The 27,246-nt window shown below is 36.9% G+C and overlaps 1 protein-coding gene across 8 annotated transcripts in view; it reads left to right on the forward strand.

Annotated features, from left to right (window-relative positions):
* The window catches only part of LPP (LIM domain containing preferred translocation partner in lipoma), a 725,954-nt gene that overhangs the window by 434,221 nt on the left and 264,487 nt on the right, over window positions 1-27,246 (forward strand). For all 8 annotated transcript variants that reach the window (XM_012470875.3, XM_064366916.1, XM_021668859.2 and 5 more), the window contains one exon: window positions 23,256-23,939. In XM_012470875.3, the coding sequence (XP_012326298.2) occupies window positions 23,256-23,939 (684 nt within the window). The remainder of the gene's footprint in view (window positions 1-23,255; window positions 23,940-27,246) is intronic.

Raw genomic sequence — 27,246 nt, forward strand, 5'->3', positions numbered from 1 at the left:
CACATTTTCCCTGTTCAGTCTATCATCAATGGGCATTTGGGTTGGTTCCAGGTCTTTGCTATTGTAAACTGTGCTGCAATGAACATTTGTGTGCATGTGTCCTTATAGTAGAATGATTTATAATCCTTTGGATATATACCCAGTAATGGGATTGCTGGGTCAAATGGAATTTCTATTTCTAGGTCCTTGAGGAATCGCCACACTGTCTTCCACAATGGTTGAACTAATTTACACTCCCACCAACAGTGTAAAAGTGTTCCTATTTCTCCACATCCTCTCCAGCATCTGTCTCCAGATTTTTTAATGATCGCCATTGTAACTGGCGTGAGATGGTATCTCAATGTAGTTTTGATTTGCATTTCTCTAATGACCCGTGATGATGAGCATTTTTTCATATGTTTGTTGGCCTCATGTATGTCTTCTTTTGTAAAGTATCTGTTCATATCCTTTGCCCACTTTTGAATGGGCTTGTTTGCTTTTTTCTTGTAAATCTGTTTTAGTTCTTTGTAAATTCTGTATATCAGCCTTCTGTCGGATGGGTAAGCTGCAAAAATTTTTTCCCATTCTGTTGGTTGCCGATTCACTCTAATGACTGTTTCTTTTGCCGTGCAGAAGCTGTGGAGTTTGATTAGGTCCCATTTGTCTATTTTGGCTTTTGTTGCCAATGCTTTTGGTGTTTTGGTCATGAAGTCCTTGCCTACGCCTATCTCCTGAATGGTTTTGCCTAGCTTTTCTTCTAGGGTTTTTATGGTGTTAGGTCTTATGTTTAAGTCTTTAATCCATCTGGAGTTAATTTTAGTGTAAGGTGTCAGGAAGGGGTCCAGTTTCTGCTTTCTGCATATGGCTAGCCAGTTATCCCAACACCACGTATTAAACAGGGAATCCTTTCCCCATTGCTTGTTTTTGTCAGGTTTGTCAAAGATTGGATGGTTGTAGATATGTTGTGTTGCCTCCGAGGCCTCTGTTCTGTTCCATTGGTCTATATCTCTGTTTTGGTACCAGTACCATGTTGTATACGCAAGTCTATAAATGTAATTCACCACATAAACAGAACCAAAGACAAAAACCACATGATTATCTCAATAGATGCAGAGAAGCCCTTCGACAAAATTCAACAGCGCTTTATGCTAAAAACCCTCAATAAACTAGGTATTAATGGAATGTATCTCAAAATAATAAAAGCTATTTACGACAAACCAACAGCCAATATCATACTGAATGGGCAAAAACTGGAAGCATTCCCTTTGAAATCTGGCACTAGATAAGGATGCCCTCTCTCACCACTCCTATTCAATATAGTACTGGAAGTTCTAGCCAGAACAATCAGGCAAGAAAAAGAAATAAAGGGTATTCAAATAGGAAAGGAGGAAGTCAAATTGTCTCTGTTTGCAGACGACATGATTGTATATCTAGAAGACCCCATTGTCTCAGCCCAAAATCTCCTGAAACTGATAAGCAACTTCAGTAAAGTCTCAGGATACAAAATCAATGTGCAAAAATTACAAGCATTCCTATACACCAATAACAGACTTAAAGAGAGCCAAATCAAGAATGAACTGCCATTCACAATTGCTACAAAGAGAATAAAATACCTAGGAATACAACTAACAAGGAACGTAAAGGACCTCTTCAAAGAGAACTACAAACCATTGCTCAATGAAATAAGAGAGGACACAAACAGATGGAGAAACATTCCATGCTCATGGCTAGGAAGAATCAATATCATGAAAATGGCCATACTGCCCAAAGTAATTTACAGATTCAACACTATCCCCATCAAGCTACCGATGACCTTCTTCACAGAACTGGAAAAAACCACCTTAAACTTCATATGGAACCAAAAGAGAGCCCGCATAGCCAAGTCAATTCTAAGCAAAAAGAACAAAGCGGGAGGCATCACGCTACCGGACATCAAACTCCACTACAAGGCTACAGTAACCTCCCAGATTTAACCCAGGCTGCATGTAGGAATGCAGCTCCAGTGTTGCTAGTTCTCTGGAATTTTTATATTTAAATAGTCTGTGATCTCGAAGGCCTTCAATTTTGAGGTTCAGCACCACTGGAAGACTGAGTCAGTTTAGTGCCTTATTTAAGAAAGGCAAATGGATGGTCCTTTGTGACCCTGAATCCCCAGTTTTACTTAAACTATTTAGACAAATCTAAGAAGTTTGTGAAATGAATACGGTGGCGCTTGAGGATTTTTGTCATTGTTTTTCTGTCCTTCGATATTTCCTCCTCCCCTCCGAGGGTTCACATAGGAGTCTCCACAGCCAGATGATTACTTTCAGAATCAGAGGCAAGATTATTTCTTGGAATTTCCGTCTGAGGAAGAATTTAGGTCACTTGGACACCTATGTTGTGCTTTCCCACAAAGTTGTGTAGCACTTGCCTTAAGACGTATGCATGGCCACTGCCCAAATGAAATAAATCACCCTTTCTTGTAAAGCATCGAGACTATGAAATGTGAAGAATGTCAACTAATTTACTAGCAGAATGCAGGCCTTCGGCGCTAACATAGCCTTTTTCTGTTACTGCATTTCTCTAGCTTTGCTCTGACACCCTGTCTACCTTTCTTGATGCAGATCTCTTAGAGGATATTCTCTTGTTTTCATTCATCAGCCAGTGGATCTCATTCGCTCTGTACATATTCACATTAGGAAATCTTATTGTACAAAGTGAAAGACGCTAGAAAAAGATACGCTGGGACAAAATTTCTGAAAGTATCCGTTCTGTAGTTAATGCTCCAGGAGTCTTTTCCCTTCAAACTCTATTCCTTGTTAGGGCTCATCATTTCTTGCCTGGATTATTGCAGTAGCTTCCAGGCTGGCTTCCTTTATGCCCTTCATAAACATATGGCTGCCAGATTAATATTTTTTTTTCAACACAGCCCTTATCCTGTCATTCTACAATTGATTTTCTCACAATCTACCTGATTCAGAGACAGAAAGAATGGGATAATACAAATAGTAATGGTAATCACAACAACAGTAAATGGCTGCTTTTTGATATTGTCTTGAGACAACAAGGCTTTTGGAATTCAGTATCAGAGGGTTTAACTGTATTTGGCATGGGTCTGAATTGCATGCATATTGTATGGCTGATTGAAAAAAGATTATCTGATACACATGAGAAGTGTGTAGGTGGGAGCTGACATTTTGTTGGAAGTGCTTGCCTGGCATTTTCATACACTGTTGCACCTCTTCAAATCTTTTTTATCAGAAACAAACTACTTTGAGATGATAGAATAGCATAATATAGGACAGCGACAATATCTTAGTGCTTTTTGTTCCGGTTTTGATTTTGCAACTAGATATGTATGATAAATAGGAAACTATTGCATTGGAGCATATGTATCTGTTAAAGCAGATTGACTACTGGGTTACCACACTATAAACAATTCTTTTGAAGAATTTTAAAATGTATAATCTCTGATATAATGTTAAATGAAAAAAGATATAAAACCACACATAAAGAGGGTTCACGTTTAAGCATCATCACCTATACAAAACACATACATGCACACAGTCACACACACACATACACACAGATACATGTATACATAGAAATACAAACCATGAAAATAAAGTTACCAAAATTTAACAGTTGTTATCACTAAAGTTTTGAATTACGAGTTTTTTATTTCTTTATCAACTTTGTGAATACTTCTCATATTTTCTACAATGAGTGTCATTGTTTTTGTTTTTGAGATGGGGGCTCACTCTGTCACCCAGGCTGGACTGCAGAGGTGCCATCTCGGCTCACTGCAACCTCTACCCTCCAGGTTCAAGCGATTCTCCTGTTTCAGCCTCCCGAGTAGTTGGGATTACAGGCACACACCACCATACCCGGATAATTTTTGTGCTTTTAGTAGATACGGGGTTTTGCAATATTGGCCAGGCTGGTCTCTAACTCCTAACCTCAAATGATCTGCCCGCCTTGGCCTCCCAATGTACTGAAATTACAGGTGTGAGGCACCATGCCTGGCATGTCATTGTTTTTTTTTTTTTTAATTCTATTTTAGGTTTTGGGGTACATGTGAAGAACATGCAAAATTGTTGCATAGGTACATGCATGACAGTGTGATTTGCTGCCTTCCTCCCCTTCACCTATATCTGGCGTTTCTCCCCATGCTATCTCTCCCCAACTCCCCACCCCCCTGCTGTCCCTCCCCTATAACCCCCAACAGACCCCAGTGTGTAGTGCTTCCCTCCCTGTGTCCATGCGTTCTCATTTTTCAACACCCGCCTATGAGTGAGAACAGGCGGTGTTTGATTTTCTGTTCTTGTGTCAGTTTGCTGAGAATGATGGTAATGAGTAAACTGTATCTTACATGAGGGCTTGCCTAGCTTTCTCAAAACTCTGTGACACATTGAATAACATTATTTTATTTAAATATTATTTAAAAACATGAAGAGACAGGAGTAAATACAAAATTGATAGTAAAATATTTTCTTGACTAATTCTGTATCCTGCCATTCCATGAATGGTATCCATGGAAAAGTGTATGTTTTTCTGATTTATTTATTTATTTGCTTCTAGGGTATTGAATGAAGAAATCTAGGAATAGAATGAATAACTGTATGACAGATTACAGCTCCGATGTCATAGATCCCGTAGAGGTGCTAACTCTTGCTCTTGCGTGCACGTGCACATGCACACACACACACACACACACACTAGAGAAAATTAAGAAAATGGATAATAGTTTCACACTTGAATATATTCATTCATTCATTGCTCTGTGATTTTTTTCTTTTTTTAATTTTATTTTTCTGTAAGTTATTGGAGTACAGGTGGTATTTGGTCACATGAGTAAATTCTTTAGTGGAGATTTGTGAGATCCAGATGCACCCATCACCCGAGCAGTATACACTGCACCATATTTGTTGTCTTTTATTCCTTGCTCCCCTCCCACTCTTGCCCACAAGTCCCCAAAGTCCATTGTATCATTCTTATGCCTTTGCGCCCTCATAGTTTAGCTCCCACATATCCATGAGAACATAAGATGTTTGGTTTTCCATTCCTGAGTTACTTCACTTAGAATAATAGTCTCTAATCTCATCCAGGTCATTCCAAATGCTGTTAATTCATTCCTTTTTATGGCTGAGTAGTATTCCATCATATATATATGCCACAGTTTCTTAATGCACTCGTTGATGGTTGGGTATTTGGGTTGGTTTCGGGATCTTGCTATTGTGAGTTGTGCTGCTATAAACACACATGTGCAAGTATCTTTTTCGAATAATGATGAATAATGGTTTCTTTTCTTCTGGGTAGTAGTGAGATTGCTGGATCAAATGGTAAGTAGAGCTCTATGACATTTTGAAACTCTGCTATGGGATAGTCTTGGTGCTGCCATGTTCTAAGTGTTATGAAAGGCTGAAAATAGGAATATGAGACCATGACCCCTTTCCCGAGTTACATAGCTTAGAACACTCTTACTCAAACTTAAGAGTGTGTAAGAATTACCTAGGTCATAGCACTTACACATGGAATATCAAGAGGGAGAACAGACTAGGGGAAGAAGTTTGAATTCAGCTACCCATGTAAAGTATAAAGAATTATTTTTAGCCAGTATCTTGAAGGGGAAGGAACTGAGTCACACAGACAAGAATGTGCCTAAAGCCATTCAGCAGTTCCAAGTAGAATGAAAAGAACCCTGCTTCCCTGGTTCCCCTGCTCTTAAGCCAGTGTTCTTTGGCTGGCTAGAAGTCAGCTCTTTGTTTGAAAAATGAATGGGTTGCAGTGGAGCACTGTGTTCCAAGTAGAGTTTGTAAGACTTCTGGAAATCTGAAAAAAATTCTACTGGTTTTCTGCCTGTTTCCCTGTCTACACTTGAATTCACTGAGGCCAAGAATGGTAACTTTTTACCCAATAGCTGGCAAAATTCCTGGTAATTAGAAAGTGGTCAGTAGATGCTCAATGACTGTATGAAAGATTTCATTTTTCCTTTCTTTTTTTCAAATACTTTTTCTTTTTTCTTTTTTTTCTAATTGTATGTTAAGTTCTGGGGTACATGTGCAGAATATGCATTTTTGTTACATAGGTATACACATTCCATGGTGGTTGGCTACATCCATCAACCCATCATGTACATTAGGTGTTTCTCCTAATGCTGTATCTCCCTTAGCCCCTCACCCCACAACAGTTCTCTGTGTGTGATGTTCCCCTCTCTGTGTCCATGTGTTTTCATTGTTCAACTCCCACTTATGAGTAAGAACGTCTGGTGCTTAATTTTCCGTTTTTGCGTTAGTTTGCTGAGAATGATGGCTTCCAGCTTCATCCATGTTCCTGCAAAGGACATGAACTCATCCTTTTTATGGCTGCGTAGTAGTCCATGCTGTATATGTGCCACATTTTCTTTATCCAATTTATCATTGATGGGCATTTGGGTTGATTCCAAGTCTTTGCTATTGTGAACAGTGCTGCATTAAACATGCATGTGCATGTGTCTTTATAATAGAATGATTTATAATTCTTTGGGTATATATCCAGTATTGGGATTGCTGGGTCAAATGATATTTCTAGTTCTAGATCCTTGAGGAGTCTCCACACTGTCTTCCACAATGGTTTTTCCACTAATAGTGTAAAATCATTCCTGTTTCTCCACAGCCTCACCAGCATCTGTTCTCTCCTGAATTTTTAATGATTGCCATTCTAACTGGCATAAGATAGTATCTCAGTGTGGTTTTGATTTGCATTTCTCTAAGGACCAGTGATGATGAGCTTTTTTTATATGTTTCTTGGCAGCATAAATGTCGCCTTTTGAGAAGTGTCTGTTCATAAGCTTTGCCCATTTTTTGATGGTGTTGTTTTTCTTTTTTCCTGTAAATCTGTTTAGGTTCTTTGTGGATTCTGAATATTAGCCCTCTGTCAGATGGGTAAACTACAAAAATTTTCTCCCATTCTGTAGGTTGCCTGTTCACTCTAATGATAATTTCTTTTGCTGTGCAGAAGCTCTTTAGTTTAGTTAGATCTAATTTGTCTATTTTGGCTTTTGTTGCCATTGCTTTTGGTGTTTTAGTCATGAAGTCTTTGCCCATGCCTATGTCCTGAATGGTATTACCTAGGTTTTCTTCTAGGGTTTTTATGGTTTTAGGTCTTACATTTAAGTCTTCTTTAAAAACAACAATAATGATGAGAAGAACAATAGGCTTAGTTTGAATGGTTTCACAAATAATTATTTGCTATTTTGTCTATATTTCTAAAAGCTTTGCTGAAAGCACCTACTTGATATTTTCAAAAAGAAAAAGAAATCTGAAGTCATAAATTTTGAGCCAACTAAACATCAGATTTCTTTGTTTTTAGTGATTTGGGAAAAATGCAATGTGTTCTCTGAAAGAAAAACATATTTGGAGATACAATTATTTTTCTCTGTAAATAAAGTTACTTTTTTGTTAATGTAAGTATACGTACTCACTTTATAAGAGAAAATGAAAGGAGAAAAAAAGAGAAAAATATCTGTATTGACACCACTCATAATTACCACTCAGTGTTTTTTTTTTCTTATTCACATATAGGATGTTAATCATGATATATGTATGAACTTATATCCTGTTATTTTCCTGTAACATTATAGCACAAGGAGATTAAACATCCCATTACCTATATAGGTCATGAGATTTTTAAAGATAAATTATGAAAATATTGTTCGAATGAGAAGAGTTTTTCTGTTTATATGCTGTTCCAAAGAACCTTAGGTATCAGAATTTATCTGAGCCCAAAGGCATCCCTTAGGTACCCAGATTCTTTGAATTCTTTCAATCAAATCCCCTAATTTTATAAAGAGGAAATTAAAACCCAAAAAACAACATAAGTGAATTTGTTTGAACCCAGGAATTTCAGTCCTTGTTGTCCTAATTTAAAATTGTGTCCCAAAGAGCATTTGTCTTTGAATTTGTTGATGTTTGCTATTCTAAAAAGGAAAGAATAATAATAAACTAATTCCTATTTTTGTAAAGGACGTTCTACTGAAGAAATAAACCCCAAATGATTGAACCCCCATCACTCATTCATATCCCCCAGTTGATGAGGATTTCAGCAGCTGTGCTGACACCTCGATCTTGGGCTAGCCACCATTCCCTTGCTCTGCCATAGAGCTTAGTCACCTTGTACCATGGTCAAAATAATGGTGCTCTCCTTCAAAAGCCATCTTCAGATTTCCAGCTAACAGTATATAGAAAAGAGAAAACATAAATTTTTTATACCCCAAATTCTAGGATATGTGCTCACTGAATGATCTAAGATATCAAGTAGACGCTTTCAGCAAAGCTTTTAGAAATATAAATAGACAACATAGCAAAGGATTATTTGTGGGACCATTCAAACTGAGACTGTTGTTGTTCTCATCATTATCATTGTTTCTAAAGGACACTGTTCATATATTGCAAGACATGTTGCCAACTGCCCTTCACCTATGGAATTATATAAACACAATCCTAATTTTTTAAATAGTCGCACAAAAAAATCGAGAAGGGAGCTACCTTAACTGTGCATTCAGTTCTTGAGTGACAAAGACAGGCGTGAGAGAGAGAGTCCCTTGCTTCCAAATCACCCCTCCTTTGCCTCACCCTTTTCAGTACAAACCAACTACCAGAAATGAATCTACCCCATGTGGTCACTACAGGATTTATCTGGGCATTTGCTGAACCTGCTCGCAATTTATTTTTATTTCTTCCGATAAACGTGGATTTGGCACAGGAGAGTGAATTCTTTTTGAAACAGCAGATGTGCCTGGTACACCCGTTTGCTGTAACCATTTGTGCTGTGGTTGAAAAAAAATTTTTAAGAGTGCAGAATTGTTGAAGGGGGAGGGTTAAAAAACCAGAGCCATTTTAGCAATTATGCAAAGTTAGAATGTGAGTAATTTTGCTGCAGTTAGTCATTATGTGCTTTCATAGCTGCTTTTACAGGGATAAAGGGATGTGTACAGGTTTGGTGAATAGAGCTCTTATTTGTCCCTAATAGTCACTCTTTATGAAAACATTTTCTACCCTTCCTCCTACTCTGTGGCAAAAGTACTCTCCCCTTAGAAATTATACCCTTTTGTGATCCATTTCTTTTATCCATCTACAAAAAGTGGACAGACAGCTCCATTTTGGAGAACAAATATGTTAGAAGAGGAACTTTTTTATATCCTATACAATATATAATGTAACAGGTACACGGTCAAATCATCATAATACAGTGATTATTATAAAATGAGCATGTTTTCTGCAAAGAGAAAAAAACTGAGCAAACATCTAGTGACTTTGTTCTGAGCTTATTGTGTCTAAATATGATGTCCTTTAAATATTTTGTTTGAAATATTTGATACGTCTTAGCAAGTTGTCTTCATGGACTTCTCTGAGAACTGTAACGCACCACCTATTCCTTTTGGGTTTTGCTTTCAGTTACCCAAATTTCCTTCAGAAATATGTGAACGAGGGTCTGTTTGTTTCCATTGAAGCAAATATAGCCACTTGCTCACACTGGTGGCTTCTCTTACTGAATTCCCGGAATATGTTAGAAACTTGTATGAAAATGCGGCAACCCAATTTGTTCCTATTGAGCCTAATTTGTGATTTCCATGCACTGCTGCCTGGTGTGTATACACTGAGATACACTTTTGTTGAAGAACAAAACTGGGTTTGTTGCTTTTTTGTAGGCTTATTATTATGTCTGGTCATTCTGATGTGATGGTAGGAACACTGGTTTTAGATTCTGGAAAACAGAGCTCTAATCCTGACTCTTTGAAGACCTTATCACTTTGGGCAAATCTTTCCTGAGGTTTCCTTGGGGAAAATGTAGAAATTTATGACCTTCACATTTCTTATACCCTACAATTATGTGAAGAATATTGTATGTTTTAATTATGCACAAATAAATTAGTTATTTCTTCTCAAAAAATCCTTTGTTAAAAATTATTCCCCAAATAGCTCTTTTCAGACCCTTGTCTCAAGGTGGTCACATTTTAATTTCTACCACTGATGCACAAATTTCAGCAATAAGAAACCTCTGTAGGACTTGAGAGTTTCTGGAGAGATAAGATCCCACCCATTTTAATATCTTTTCTTTTTATGGCTTCTGAGTAGCAGTAATAGATAGGAATGGTTGGTTCTATTACAGTAGTTGATTATAACCAAAAACTAGTGAACCATGTTTACCAAATGTCTTGCTACCTGCAGCTAAGAAACCCAAAGTGCATAAACTAACTCAGAACTTTTAAAATTAGATTGAATTACAGAACCCTCTGTCATACTTAAATCCTTCTTAGATGAATGATTCACAAAACTGATGGGGGATGGGAACAGTGGGCAATTGTGTTAGCCAGCTATTGCCATTATCATTTTATCTGTTTAAACACTTCTTTCTGATATGGAATTTGCCAATAATACATTATTGAACAAACTAATTTATTCAATAAAAACCTATGGAAAATCTCTTTGCTAGACCTTAAGGATAGAATGTTGAACTAGAAAGCCCAAGTTCCAACTCACATGGAGTTTGGAGAGGAAGAAAACACTAAATAGTAATTGCAGAACAATGCATAAGGGTTATCATAAGGATAATGCAATATATTAAATAGGTGTTAATGGTGTGGAACTTGACTAGTTTAGGAGGATCTGAGTTGGCTTCCTAAAGGAAGCATCATTTCATTTCAAATCTGAAGGACGAATAGCCAGTTAGAAGGTGTGAGGTGGAAGCAGGTTGGAAAGTGTTCAAGTCAGGGCAACCACAGGATAGCTGCAGTGTTGACTGCTGTGCAGAGGCAAGTCAGAGAGGAGGCTAAGAAGGTAAACAGTAGTTCTATCGGGGAAGAATTTGGACTTCATGGTAAGAGCAATGAGAACTTTTGAGGATTTTAATACAGGAAGGCAATGATCATATTTCAGTTTTTTTGATTGTAGAACAGGGTATGTACTAGAAGACAATAAGCAGTCACATTCTTTAAAAATACACATATACCTGTGTGTGTATGTATTTGTTGCAGTAAATTCGGTCACTAATCATAGTGAACTGGACTAGGGCACCAATAAGTTAATAGAAGTGGAAACATTGATGGCAACTGTTAGAGAGAATTAACAACCTTTACTCTATCAAGAGGAGAAAAAATACTGTGATCACATTTATAATATAATCACATTGCTAAAACTTTATAGTATCTACTAACCTTGAAATATACCTGATTTATATAGTTTTTGTCAATATACATATGCACAATTATTTTACTTTTCTTTATAAACTGTTGTTTTGGGCCAGGCGCACACCTGTAGTCCTAGCACTTTGGGAGGCTGAGGCAGGCAGACCATGAGGTCAGGAGATCCAGACCATCCTGACTAACATGGTGAAATCCCATCTATACTAAAAATACAATAAATTAGCCGGGTGTGGTGGCACGTGCCTGTAGTCCCAGCTACTCAGGAGGCTGAGGCAGGAGAATGGCTTGAACGCAGGAGGCAGAGGTTGCAGTGAGTCGAGATCACACCACTGCACGCCAGCCTGGGTGACAGAGCGAGACTGTGTCTCAAAAATAAATAAGTAAATAAAAAATAAAATAAATAAACTTGTTTTAAATTGATGTTTTCTGGCTTTTCAGCTGCATACCATTCCATTAGGTCAATGTTCCATGATTTTCTCAACCATCCTCTGACTTTTCTTTAATATAAACAAGTAATATCAGTTATGAGCATTTTTATAGCTCTTCTTTACAAGTTTGTCCACCAAAAGAATTATTTCAATTTTCAGTGCTACTAGCCGTATAAAAATGCACCAGTACTATTCTCACTGGGATTGAGTTTTATTATTTCTTGGCTAATTGGTTGAACTCTCAGTATTTTTCACTAAACCCCTGGCCTGATTGGAGAAAAGTGTCTGTTCCCTTGAGGGGATGCTTCAGCAAAGGAGGTCGCTTGTTATGAAAATAGGCTCTTCTCTCACTACATTTCTAGATTATAGAACACACTCAGATTGAATTAACCTTCATCACAATGGCATTTTATCCAGTGCTGGCTGGGCATGTGCATGCTAGGAACTGAGTGTACTGTATGGGTATTTATGATACCCATATATATTCTAAGAACTAATTATACATGGATGGGTATTTATATAAACAAGAGCCTTGGAGACCTGTCAAGATCAAAACCGAAGGCATTCTATCTCATTTGAAAGTTATTGAGGGTGGGAGAGGACACTCCTTAAAATACTGGCTTTCTTAGGTTTTTTTTTTTTTTTTTGAGGCAAAGCCTTACTCTGTTGCCCAGGCTGGAGTACAGTGGCATGATCTCGGCTCCTGGCAACCTCTGCCTCCTCAGTTCAAGCAATTCTCATGCCTCAGCCTCCCAAGTAGCTGGGATTGCAGGCACACCACCCCTATGCCCAGCTAATTATTGTCTTTTTATAGTAGAGTTGGGGTTTCACCGTGCTGGCCAGGCTGGTCTCAAACTCCTGACCTCAGGTGATCCACCCACCTCAGCCTCCCAAAGTGCTGGGATTACAGGTGTGAGCCACTGCGCCTGGCCCTTAGTTTTAATATGATGATATGCTAGCTTTATGAAGATGTGAGTGCAGTCCTTCACTTGGATCATTGCTTCTCTGTTTAATAGGAATTAGAAAATGAAGATTGTCAAAGTAGCGTCTGGATGCTCCTAATTGACTTGATTTTATGTTTGAGAAAATACCTTGACATACTGCCACTGGGGTCTCTAGAAGTCCAGGAAGATGTTTTTCTTCACAGCATCATGTACCCTATGATAAATATTGTCAGAATTACATGGAAAAGCTTCTGGGACAGAAACTGCTCTCAAGTGCCACACCAGACTATACTATACTGTTTTAACTATTTCTGCCTCTGAAGCTATTAAGAATAGCCCATCACTAGCAGAGCACAGTGCTGTGAAATGAATAAGTGCTGACACATTTCAGAGAGGTAAGATATTTATGTGTGCATCTCTCTGACAAAAACTATGGGGACTTAATAGGTGTGTGTGGAGGAGGTATATGTGCATGTGGTGTGTGCTTCATGTGTCCATTGAGGACTAAAAATTAATACTAATGGTATATTGGCAGCAATGTTTTGAACTTGGTGGCACCAATTAAAATTGTGTGATTTTTATTTCATACACAGCATGTGAGATTTTTTAACTCATCACCAGGTTTTGATTACCATTTATCTTCATTTATAAATTTACTTTTTTTCTTTAATGTGGAAAATAAAGAAAAACTTAAAACCAAGAATAAAATTTTCTCTTAACTGCTTCACGTAGTGTAAAACTGTAAACTTTTAAAATACATTTAATGGGCTGGGCGTGGTGGCTCACGCCTGTAATCCCAGCACCTTTGAAGGCTGAGGCGGGAGGATCATTTGAAGCCAGGAGTTTTAGACCTGCCTGGACAACATAGTGAGACCTCGTTTCTAGGGGCCAAAAAAAAAAAAAGCTCTTTGTTTAAAAGCAAGAAGTAAAAATTCCTTTTGTGAAAAAAATAAATAAATAAATAAATAAATATGTTTAAACCGTTTTTAATTTTATGCTGTGTTCCTTCCTTTTTTGTGTGTGTACATACACATGGATATTGGAATACCACAATATTTTGGAGGGTGTTTGCTTAGTTTTTAAAATATGTGTATTTTTATACATTTATATATGAGAAATTTGTAACATACACCATGCCTATAAAATATTTATATCTTCCTTTGAGTAAAAAAGTACTGTGTGGTAGACACTTGGCAAAATAGGAAAAGTATATGGAATACCCAAAAATCACCCCTTAAATAACCCATGTTATCAGTTTGGGAATAAATTCTTCTAGCCATGTATGTGTGTGTATGTATATATGAGATATAGATGCCTTATTTTATCAACAGATATAAAACAATGTTTTCTAACTGAATTTTAAAACATAGAAAATTTTTGACACATTTTATTATTATTACACAGTGGTAAAATATACATAATATAAAATTTAAAATTCTAACCAATTTTAAGTGTATGGTTCACTGGCATTAACTACATACACATTGTTGTGCAGCCATCACCAGCGGAAGTTTATCTACTCAAACTGAAATTACTTACCCAGTAAACAATAACACTCTAGCTCTATCCTTCCTACTTCCATTCCGTGGCAATCACCATGCTACTTTCTAGCTTTATAAATTTGATGATTCTAGGTGCCTCCTATAATTAGAACCATATGGTATTTGTTTTTTTGTAACTGGTTTGTTTCACTTAGCATAGTATCTTCAAGCTTCATCCATGTTGTAGCATGTGTCAGAATTTTCTTATTACATTGTGTGTATATATGTAAGTATAAATAGATATAGATGGAGATATATAGATAGATATAGACATAGATATATACACACAGATATATATGTACATACACATATATATTATATATTATATATATACACATATATATTATATATTATATATATACACATATATATTATATATTATATATACACACACATATATATGTACATACACATATCTATTATATATTATATATACAATGTGTGTATATATAATATATATATGAATATATATATGATGGATAAATGTGACGTATATATGTGTGTGTGTGTGGTGTGTATATACATACATATACACACACATATATATGCCACATTTATTTATCCATTCATATATATATCCATATATACCCAGAAGTTGAAAAGTTGAATTGCTAGATTATTGTTATATTTTAATTTTTTTTTTTTTTTTTTTTTGGAGACAGACTCTTGCTCTGTCGCCCAGGCTAGAATGCAGTGGTGCAATCTTGGTTCACTGCAACCTCCACCTCCTGGGTTCAAGCGGTTCTCCTGCCTCAGCCTCCTGAGTAGGACTACAGGTGCACACTGCCGTAACCGGCTAATTTTTTGTATTTTAGTAGAGACAGGTTTTCACCATGTTGCCCAGTCTGGTCTCAAACTCCTGAGCTCAGGCAGTCCACCTACCTCGACGTCCTAAAGTGCTGGGATTACAGGCGTGAGCTACCGCGCCTGGCCTTAAAATATTTCTATGGTATTGCTTTAATGTCTGTGTAGTAGTCCATTATATGAATATACCATAATATATATAAACAATCCTCATGCATTGATTATTTAAATTTCCCATAATCTTTTAGTTTTATAACATACATTATTACCATGGACTTTCTTGAAACTAAACATTTATGCTCTCTGGTCATTTCCATAGATTAAATTTCAAGAAATAAAACTATGGGTTTAAAAAGTAAAAACTTAATTAGGGCTTTTGTTACATATTACCAAATTTCATCACTGATTGTCCATAAAAATTTTATAGAAACAAACATTGAGTTAGTCCATAAATCTAAATTATATAATCAATTTTCCTTCTAAGGCAATTGGAGTAATTCCACTATGTCACTTATAGATCCTAACTCCAAGTGGGATTTCCTGTTCAGTTTTGGCAACGGTATTCAAAAGTAGTTTTGAACTCTGGTTTTAACTGAGAAATCACCTTCCCCTATCCTTTTGAATTTCCAGATTTCACTTTCTTGAGTGGGTTTATCTACAATATCTTGTATTTAAAAAGCCGTAAATGATTCTGTTGTGCAGCCGGATTTAAGAAGTGCTTTACTAAATGTGTAGTGTTATGTTTGTATATCGCACTCATGGCCAGGCATGGTGGCTCCTGCCTGTTATCCTGGCATTTTGGGAGGCCGAGACAGATGGATCAGGAGTGAGGTCAGGAGTTCGAGACCAGCCTGGACAATACAGTGAAACCCCATCTCTACTAAAAATACAAAATTAGCTGGGCATGGTGGTGGGTGCCTATAATCCCAGCTACTTGGGAAGCTGAGACACAAGAATTGCTTGAACACGGGAAGCAGAGGTTGCAGTGAGATAGCACCACTGAACTCCAGCCTGGATGACAGAGCAAGACTCTGTCTCAAATATATACATATATGTGTGTGTGTGTGTGTGTGTGTGTATATATATATTTATGTATATATTGTATATATATACATATTTATGTATAAATGGCTGTACAATATATATAATATATAGTATATGTATACAATATATACATATATTTATGTATATATTATGTATATATTTATGTATGTATATTTACATATATATGGATTAATATATATTGATATATATTACATATTATATATTTATATATACTAATTGTATATGTATATATTTGAGATTGACTAATATATGTTTATATGATATGTATTATACATAAATATATATTAATTATATATGTATATATTTGAGACAAATATATATGGCATTCTTAATCTGTGAAGTTGTTTTCCAACTACTTATGGGGTTATCTATGAAGTGGATAGTGTAGGTGGCCTGGTTGAATGAGGTGTGGATATATGGGTACTTACCCTGATTTATGGAAGAAAATTAGTGAGATGACTCAAGAAAGCAAAAATTTAGTTATTCATCTAATCATGGTTAGGAGAAAATGATGACATTATTTTTGCCTTAAGCCAAAAGCAGCAGCAAATTAGGCATTGCATCATAACTGAAATAGGTTAGCTGTGTTTGCATTTTGCTCATTGTACAAACTCAGAAACCAATTCTACTGATTTATCCAGGTATTATTTATTAAGTGCCTACCTGATATGAACCCTTAATAATGAGCCCAAGCTCTTGTTGGACAATAAAACTCTGAATATTGCACATGTACTCTTGGAATCACTGGATTTTTGAAAGTCAGAGTATCTTCTTTTATAGGTGCCTCAACCAGTGAATCTGTTTTTTTTTTTTTCTGAGTGATATACAAATATTTTTTATTTGAAGAGAAAGACTGTTTGCTTTTAAAAAATAAATAAATAAAAAAGAAGGAGAAGAATAACTTAACATTTTCCTCTCCTTTATTATTCAGATGAGGAGTCAGTCTAGAGAAGTCAGGTGACTTTTCCAATGTCACTAAACTCTAAACAGTGGCAAAGCTGGCACTTTTTTTCTGGGTCTCCTAAGTTCCAGTGCACAGCTTTCAACTGCATGCTTCCTAGTGATATTTTCATTTGCCAGTATCCATAACTTAAACTGGGAATTGCAAGGTGTACCTCATGCGCTACAGGTGGCCTGCAGAAATTATTTGTTTCCCTTTTCTTCCTTGTGTTTGCCAAAACAACAACAACAACAACAACAACCACAACAGAGGAACACAGCTGTAAAGTCAGAAATATTTGATTCATATTCCACATGTCAGCAGTGAGCTGGCGTGGGATAGCAGCTGCCTTTTGACAGAATAAATTCTTCAGTTTTACATAGTTCACATCACTTTGTTGCTTCTCAGATACTGGCATTGTTATTTTCTGTTCATTCTCCAATTTACTCAGTTTTTCTTTTAGGAGAGAGAAAGATTTTCCTGTGTCTACATTTTGATCACTTATCTCTTATAAATAGAAAAACTACAGATAGAATGAGAAGGTCATGTGTGTGCGTGCGTGTGTGTGTGTGTGTGTGTGTGTTTTAACATGTGAACTGTTATATTTTGCTCTTTCATTACTTGAGAGAGGTAGATGGTTTTTTAAACCCAAACTATGGAGCCAGAAGACCCAGGTTTGCATCCTGGATCTGCCATCTGCTAGTGGTGTGTCCTTGGGCAGTTACTTAATCTGTCTGTCAATATTTTCTTCTGGAAAATAAGGATTAGTTTCTGTCTTAGGAGTAGTTGTGAGGATCGTATATAAACTATGTTCAACACAATTTTTTTGCACCAGGTAAGTTCTATGTAAATGTTTGCTATTATTACACATTTTTGGGGGTTACCAATACGAATTTTAGTTTGTGTTTTCTGCCACAGATTTATCCAGACAAAGTACATAATTGAAAGTGAAAAGCAATTCAGATATTCTTCAAGTAACTTCAAATAATTGTCATGAAAATATAATTGAAATGGAAATGTTAATCATCTTAATCTTCTAGCAAGTCAAACCTCCCCCTTTTGATGGTTTGCATATTCCTTGGCCATATGAAAATTTTATTCTCTATGGCCTCAATTGTATTGTATAAATGTTTTCACATTATATGTTTTTCATTTACAATTTATATTTACATTTAAATCTTAAGCAGTTTCCCATGTCATGTAGCTAAATCAAAATGTAATAAAAAGATTTTGAATTTTATGCTACTGTTTAAATGTTGACTTTTACCTAGCTTCCCCTTCCATTACATTAGAAAGTTTTCTAAGTAGAAATCATGTTTACTCATCACACTAAATTTTGCCCCAAACATTTTGTAACTAAGAACTTTCTGAGTGCAATGAATGCGATATTTTTTTGTCTTATTGCGAATCTAGTGAGCAGCTCAATGCCTGTCACATAGTAGACTTAACAATAAATTTTTATTGAATAAATAATTTGGATTGAATTTCTGGGATTTGTGGTATTATGTTTACTTGGCAGTAAATTCAGAACGTACTTCGTTTTAGTACATGTTGTTAAATACTATTTTTAAATGCATTCGTCTCTTTCCTTTCTTAGTAAGTTTATTTAAAAATTGTCCTTTAACTATTTCCAGAGGGGATTTGAGTCAGCAGCAGCAAGTGAAACTTGCATATACAACATGGCCGTAAAAATGAAAATAAGCACCTCAAAGACTTCTTGGAAAAATAATAATATCAGTACATTCCAAATGAAAGTCATTAAAATATTTAGAGGTGGGAGGGACTAATGAGATTACTGTAGTTAAGCATGAATTAAATTGTTACAGAATTGCTTCATCGTCAAGTCAATTAGAAATAAGATAGTTCATATTTTCCATGGTGAGTTATAATCTAATCAAAGAAGTTCATTTTTCTTGGGAGATTAACCTTCATTCAGTCATCAAATATCTGTTAAATGCCAGCTGTGTGCTATGATACGCTAAAGCATAATGGGGACGCAGCAGTGAATATAAAGGACAGTCTCTACTCATATGGAAGCAGACATATACACGTATGATACGTACAGGGAGGGAGAAGTAAAGAACACTCTCTGTGCTGGAGGATTCAGGCAAAGTTTCACGGAGGACTCTGACATTCAGCTTGAGATGTAAGAGATTCCTCGCAATCCACTAGATAATTCAAAGACAATGGGGAAGCACATTGGTGTAGGTATCATCTCTGAGATGTGAGAGAGCTTGGCACAATGGACATGAAAGAAGGTCAGTGTATCTCAAAGAGAAGTAGAAGAGGTGGATTGGAGTCCGTCATTCCACTAACCTGTTGAAGATTTTTGAGCACGGAAGTAATATGATTACATTTGCATTTGCAATAAATCACTCTGCCTACCAAATGAAGGGCTCATTGAAGGAGAACAGTAGTAGACACAGGGAGACCAGTTTGGATGTTTTTGGAGATTCATAATGAAAAATGGTGGTATCTTGGCATGGGATTATAGTAGTGGAAATGGTAAAATGTGGACATGTCTGTGAGTTATGGAATTCCCTGTTTAGAGAGCAGGATCAACGGGATTTAGTTCTTGAATGGGAAGTGAGGCAGAGTCTCAGAAGTGATTCCCAGTGTTCTCCTTTGAGCAACAACTGAGTGAATGAGAAAACCAAATGAAAAGCAGATCAGGGTAGGTGATGAAATCTGTTTTTAATATATTGAGTCTGAAAAGCATATGAGACATTCAAGCAGACACATGAAATAGACAGTTGAGGATTTGGGCTTAGTATTCAGAATACAGATGAATTCTGGAGATAGAAATTCTAAAGTCTTCATAATATGGAAGGTATATCAAGTTGTGGGCATGATCCTGGAGACAGTGAATAGAGAGACAAAAGCAGAGGTCTGCTGTCAAATAAAAGGAATCATTATTAGCCGGCTATTGGGCAGTATGTTGGCTATTGTCATTAGTAACAATTTCACAGGAAGATTTAAGAAGCATTTTATTTGTCATAATGTAAAATCCCATTTGATGCAGATAGATAGTTTTCTGGTGAGCTCAGTTGATCCAGAGATGAAGATTTAAAAATTCCTAGGGACATTTGGTTAACGTTCACTTCCAATGGTTCTCAACTAGAGAGGAAACCACCTTCTGACAGGGGGAGTTTGGAAATGAATGGGCATATTTTTATAAACTGTCAAAATGACTATCATTCAATGGGTAGGGTGCAAAACACATAACTGTCAAACTCAAGAAGACCATAGTACTATGTTGAGAGACCCTGATAAACTCTTGTGCCACATATATTTCTCTGACTTGCTGATTGTAAAGTTCCCAGCTGCCTGTCAAGAACAGTCACCGACGCTTTTTGGATTTTCATCTCTGCAGCACTCTCTTCGTCCTGAGCCTAGAGGAGATGACGGCTCTGCCTCTGCTAGCCCCATATTATTTCCCTGTCCTTCATGACTCCTCTGCAATTGCATGAGGCTGTGTACATAGGACCTGTGTAAATCAGATCCTTGAGAAGACCTAGTTGGTGTGTGCTGTCATTTTTCTTGCAGTCCTGACTCTTATGGCTATCTTTTCCACATATCATTTGTCTCAAATATAGTTTCCTAGGATCTTGTAATTCCAGATTTAGCTTCCTGTTAAGTTACAAGAAGCTTTGAATAAAGTGGTATTTTTTGTTTGTTTGTTTGTTTTGTTGTGTGTGTGTGTGGTATATATATATGTTACTCTTTCAGAGGATAAACTTGTCATTTACTTTTGTAATTTAAGCAGACTGGATATTCATGTCTTCGTGGTGGAGTGGCTTTTCCTTTCTGCTTGAAGGTGGTCCTGATAGTACTAAATAGAAACATAGTTTCCTCATTAAGCAATTTGTTAAAATATGTATGTTCAAGACATTCCTAAAAAATACTTAGTTAAGACTTCCAACATTCTATTACAGATGACATGGAAAAGTCATTTTGAACCTAGAAAAAGTTTAAGGTCAGATTTTTCTAGTCAATCATGCCAGTCATAAAAAAGTCAGCGTAGATGGGCATTGAATGAAAGACAGAATAAAGCTTTGCTTTTCTTTGATGACTCAAGATCAGCAGAAACCCAGAGTTCCTATTTTGAACACTTTACAAACCCAACTATAAATGGAGACAGTGACTGTGCAACTGGGCTGATGACAGGCATGCTCTCTGCTGCAGCTGTAAAGTCTGTCCCAAGAAAACAGTTCAAAATTCACATATTTTGGAAATGAAAACCAATAACATTCATAAACAAAAAAGAATTAATATAGACCTGACTCCTTAGAAGTAACTTTTTTCATAAGTTTTTTTTTCTCTCTCTCTCGAAGACACACACACACACACACACACACACACACACATACACACACACACACACACTTTAAAGATCCTGTCTTTGAATTAAACAATCAGGGCACAATTTCAGGAGCTATTGCTTTCTTCTAGGAAATATCTCACTACTACAGTTCTCTTTGGAGATGAGAAGATTTTTCTCAACTTTATTATGTATTCTGTTGTGTACATGTGAGCACGTTTCTGAATATTTTACATATTATAACTATATGTTTGAAAATAGGATATTTAGGTATATATAAATATGTGTGTGTGTGTGTGTATATATATATATATATACATTTTTTTTCTTTGCAATTTTACATGCCTTACATCATGGGAGGTGGAAGGGGTAAAGAACAGGAATTATTTTAAAGCATATTTATTTATGTTCTTCATGGTTAAAGAAAATTATGCCAACATTCTTCTGGCCCACATATTCAATTAAATATATTGTGAATCTTTTCTACTTACTGGGTTATTTGGTGCTTCCAGGCATTTATTTTTGGCATTTCATTTCATTTTTGTTTTTGCAGGAATTTTTGAAGTTTTATTATATTTAACATTTTTATTTTGAAAATCAGGCACATTTTAAAAATTACTCTGCTGCAGCTGTAGTCCACCCCAAAAACAGATAGTTCAAAATTCACATATTTTGAAAATAAAAATGCAGGTATAGAAATTTACATATACAGATTACTTGTTTATGATTTTTTATTTATATATAAATCTATACAATCATCTATACATACAGATATGCTAATATGTTATTTTTTGAGAATTGAATGTCTGTAGCAATCATTTTTATGTGGTATTTTTCCATTAGTCATTTTCTTTTTTTTTAAATGTGAATAATATTTTCAAAGGATTTAGTCATTTTCTAAGCATCTTCACATGTAAAGCTCTGTGAGGTTAATGGGGGGAGGATGGTATCCTAGGATGAATAATGTGTCTCTCCCTGTAGAGAAGCTATGCATAATAGGTTAGACTGAGCAGATTTCTATATTTTCAATCAGAATTATCTGTGGCCATGAGATAAGAACAGACAAGGTGCACCCCTTGTGTGTCTGCCTTCTCTCTAAGAGCTGGCCTTCCGCTTCCCTTTCGTTCAAGTTAAGATAACATGTTACATTGCTCTATCTCGCTATTCTTCATGACCAATGTCACAAAACTTTTTCTCTATGTTACTTCTTTTAGAAGTTGAAGTTTCAGGTCTTTCTCATCTTTAAGCTTTTAACCCATTTTTAGTTAATGATGTCAGATAAGGGTCCAGTATCATTCTTTTGCATGTGTATTTCTAGTTTCCCTAACATTATTTATTGAATAAATTGTTCTTACCCATCATGCATTCTTTGCCCCCTCATAAAAAAATCAATTGACTGTATATGCATGGATGTATTTCTGGGCCCTCAGTTCTGTACTGTTGGGCTGTATATCTTGTTTTATGCCAGTACCATATTGTTTTAATAACTGTAACTTCATAATATATTTTGAAATCAGGGATTGTAATGCCTCTGGTTTTGTTCTTGGCTTCAAGATTAATGTGACTTTTTGTGGCCTTTTGTGGTTCCATGTGAATTTTAGAATTGTTTTTTCTATGTATGTAAAATGTCATTTTGGTATTTGGATAGGGATCTCATTGAATCTGTAGATAACTTTGGGTAGGATATACAATAATATCAAGTCTTTCATTCCACTAACACAGATGTTTTTCCATTTGTTTGTGTCTTGTCTAATTTCTTTCACCAGTGTTTAATAGTTTTCATTGTATAATCTTTCTCCTTCTTAGATAATTTTTTCTAAGCTTCTTATGCTATTGTAAATGGATTTTTTTCCTTTCCTTTTCTGTTGTTCATTGGCAATGCACAGATATATAACTGATATTTAGGTTAGTCTGTGATCTCTGAAGGCAAAATCATGCCTTATTTATATTCTGTATAGTAATACATAAATAACAATTAGCAGTTATTAATTTTTTTATTTATGTATTTTTACTGAGTTTCTTTAGCAGTAATTTTTGTTTTCTTTCTTCCTTTTTCTTCCTATTCTTCTTAGGGCTCCACTAGTTCTACAGCCTCTCCTCCAGTTTCGACCCCGGTCACAGGACACAAGAGAATGGTCATCCCGAACCAACCCCCTCTAACAGCAACCAAAAAGTCTACATTGAAACCACAGCCTGCACCCCAGGCTGGACCCATCTCTGTGGCTCCAATCGGAACACTCAAACCCCAGCCTCAGCCAGTCCCAGCCTCCTACACCACGGCCTCCACTTCTTCAAGGCCTACCTTTAATGTGCAGGTGAAGTCAGCCCAGCCCAGCCCTCATTACATGGCTGCCCCTTCATCAGGACAAATGTATGGCTCAGGGCCCCAGGGCTATAACACTCAGCCAATTCCCGTCTCTGGGCAGTGTCCACCTCCTTCAACACGGGGAGGCATGGATTATGCCTACATTCCACCACCAGGACTTCAGCCTGAGCCTGGGTATGCGTACACCCCCAACCAGGGACGCTATTATGAAGGCTACTATGCAGCAGGACCAGGCTATGGGGGCAGAAATGACTCTGATCCTGCCTATGGTCAACAAGGTCACACAAATACTTGGAAACGGGAGCCAGGGTACACTCCTCCTGGAGCAGGGAACCAGAACCCTGCTGGGATGTATCCAGCCAGTGGTCCCAAGAAGACCTATATCACAGACCCTGTTTCAGCTCCCTGTGCACCACCATTGCAGCCAAAGGTAAGAAATTCATCAACATAATGAGGAGAATATGGGTGTGCCTCTCTCAGTCTGCCTTCCCCAGAAGGCAAAGCCTAAGGCAAAAGTGTATGTGTTACTTTTACTTCACTAACAAATACAATCCCAGGGAAGCGTGAGTGAAGCCAGAGAGGAGAGAGAGACTATTTGGTATGTTACCAGTATGGCCACTGTTTAGTATCAAATGGAATTACTTGCTCAGTCTTGAAGAATCATCTTCCAAAAGGCCATAGAAACCATAGCATCTCAGGACAAAGTGTTCTGATGGAGAAAAAGAAAATAATTTATTTTTTACATCCTTCCCCATATTAATTCAGGCTTCCATCTATTATGCAGAAACTTTCTCTATCTACATCTTGCATTTGCTTGGACATTAAATAGGGGCGTAGCATCTCAAGCCTCAGCAAGGCTAGCGATCTATAGGTGAGACCTGTGGAGGGCAAAACTGAGGTGATCTGTTGTCAGGCTGCGGCCCTCTGAAGGCAATCATAACTCCCGCAATGTTGGTGCCACAGTGGTTGCTGAGGCAGAACAGGCAGCCAAGGACCCAGGAGATGGGTGAGGTCAGGCAGGTCTAAGATACTGCAAACACCTCGGCTAGTCTCTCCTTTGAGAAGAGGCTGCAGTATAATGTGGCTTGTTTGTGACTCCTTGTTTATTCATTTTACTGATCCTCCAGAAAGAATCTTATTCGTCAGCCTTTAGCACTATTCAGCAATGTTTAAAAACTCCTTATGAGTGACAGTTACATCTTATTTGATTTAATTGTCTGTATGTGGATCTTTTAAGTTAACACTCTCTGTTACTCTGTCTGAATAGGTAAAGTATAATACTGCATATGCCCACTCACCGCAACTTGGGTTTTTCATTAGTACTAGAACCAACATGATGTTGCGTCCTCCCGTTATGATGAGAGGAACCAATGAGAACAACTTGGAACGGGTGAAAATAGAGGAACTGGGCCAGTTTCCAGCCATTTGGGTTGGAAGAGTGCCCTTCCTTCTTTTCAGTTAGAACTGTGAGAAATCAGAAATTTGAGAGCCCTCAATTAGCTAGAAGATGAATGGTAGTTTTGGGGGATAGATTGGGTAGAAGTTTGGACTGTATTTTTAAAATTCTTTCCACATTTTTAACAAGATGGTCAATTTCAAGACAGATCTATTCACATATTCAACATTATATCAAAAATCTCCTTATAGGGTGTTTACTTAACTGTTTTTCTGATCTGAAAGTTTCTGCCGTATTTATGGTGTCCTATGTGAATTTCAAGTTCTATAGGGGAATAGAGCTCTTCCTGACAGTGGGGACTGTGAAGAGCTGGAGAAATCCAGCTCAAGAAATCCATTAGCTTTATGCGTGACCTATATGAAAGTGACCAGCCATGATCCTTTTCCAATAGATAGATTCCAAGTTAGAATTTTAAGTGATTTTAAACATTACTCAGTTTCTGAAGTCTCTCTATGAAAAGAAATATTATTACAGCTTTTTATTTCTTTTTAAAATAAATTTGTCCAAAATAGCCAATCTGAACAGCCTTGCTCTTTGTTAATGTCACAGTATGTTTGTATCACTTCCTCCTGGCCCAGACAAGGGGAGTCTATTTTCAAAACAACCAGTTCAGAGAAACAGATTATTCAACTTAGCTACACTTTCTGTTTTTAACAATTGCAACAGATTCACCTAGGGAAGATTACAGTAAAATAAAATTTTAGGTCAGAACAATTGCTGCCAACGTTTAAGTTCAAATAGATAGTCAATTTTGCCCTGCCCAAAGCAGGGTGACTGAAAGCATGGCTGAGCGATGTTCCTGAAGGAATGAGATGGGGTCTGCGTTGCTTGAGGACTGTGTTATCCCACGTAGGAACCAGACAGGAGAGAAAGCAAAACAATGTGTACTGAAGAGACTCACCTGGTGAGGAGTACTGAGCTGGTCTTTAGGTGTTGTTTTCTCATTAAGTCACTGGGAACTCTGGCCAGCCCCTCTTAAGCATTTGGAATCCATCCATTGGTGTCGGAGAAAGAATCAGCCCCCACTGCCTGGATCTAAAACGCTGAGTCCAGCCACATCATTAACATTTGGCCCATCCTCACCAACTGACCCAGGGAGATGGAATGAATTTTTATGAACCACTCATCAGAAAACATGGAATTATATTTTGCTTCTTATTTGAGCAAGGTAGTTATTCAAGATGGTCTGTTAGATGATTACAGATTCTGGATATCAGATTTTATGTTATTTTTTAAATTTTTGATATATTTGTTTTTCAACAGTTTCATGTGTTTTCACATCATATTCGGTTGTGCATTTTTAAAATGAAAATCATATCGTGTACTTTCACTCTGATTGTTAAGAGTGGTTAGAGGTTGATATTTAGCCATCTGTCTGTCTGTGCTTTGGGAAAGGAGAAAGAGGCTGATGAAGCTATGGATACATTCTGTGTGTGTTGTGAGGGCATTGGCTTATGAAGGGGTGGGTTTCTTCACAGTTGGTCTTTGAGCAAAACACTACTGTATTCTACTGCACCTGTGCACAGAGGACCTTATTGTCCTTATATTGACTGTTTGGTTTAACTATGTGACTACGGGGCATGAGAAATGAGCTCCTAATTCTTGACCCAGTTCTTCTGTTGACATTCCTCTTCCAGTTTGAGGAAAACCTCTAGACCTCTTTATATCACGCTTCAAACCCTAGTAAAATAGAACATCATCTTTACTAATTAATTAATGATTGCAAAAGGCTTGGAAATTTCCAAGGCTGAATAATTGCCAAGTGAGGACTGTTCAGCTCTTCACTGGCTTTCATTTATTTTTAATGTTTTTTTAGTCACTGATGGAAAACTTACCCTCATGTCTGAAAACAATTATACTTATTATATTGAGTAATTCTGGGGACTTTGGCATTTAACCCATTAAGGAAAAAGTTTAAAAGATGAAATAAATAAATCTTCCCAATATTTGAGATGAGCTGCTTTAGTTTTCCTACATCAAGATAGTATAAAAAGAGGAATATAGTATAGTAAAAAAGAGGTGAGACAGGATGGGGAAATGGAGGGAGGAAGGAAGGAAGGAAAGAAAGAAAAAGAAAGGGGAAGAAATGAAGAACTCATAGGCAAGTGTTGAACAATGAGAACACATGGACACAGGGAGGGGAGCACTACACACTGGGGTCTGTTGGGGGGAAATAGGGGAGGGACAGCAGGGGGGTGGGGAGTTGGGGAGAGATAGCATGGGGAGAAATGCCAGATATAGGTGAAGGGGAGGAAGGCAGCAAATCACACTGCCACGTATG

This window comes from Aotus nancymaae, unplaced genomic scaffold, assembly GCF_030222135.1.
Source record: "Aotus nancymaae isolate 86718 unplaced genomic scaffold, 86718_ANA_hifiasm-v0.15.2.pri h1tg000067l, whole genome shotgun sequence".
Lineage (NCBI taxonomy): Eukaryota > Metazoa > Chordata > Mammalia > Primates > Aotidae > Aotus > Aotus nancymaae.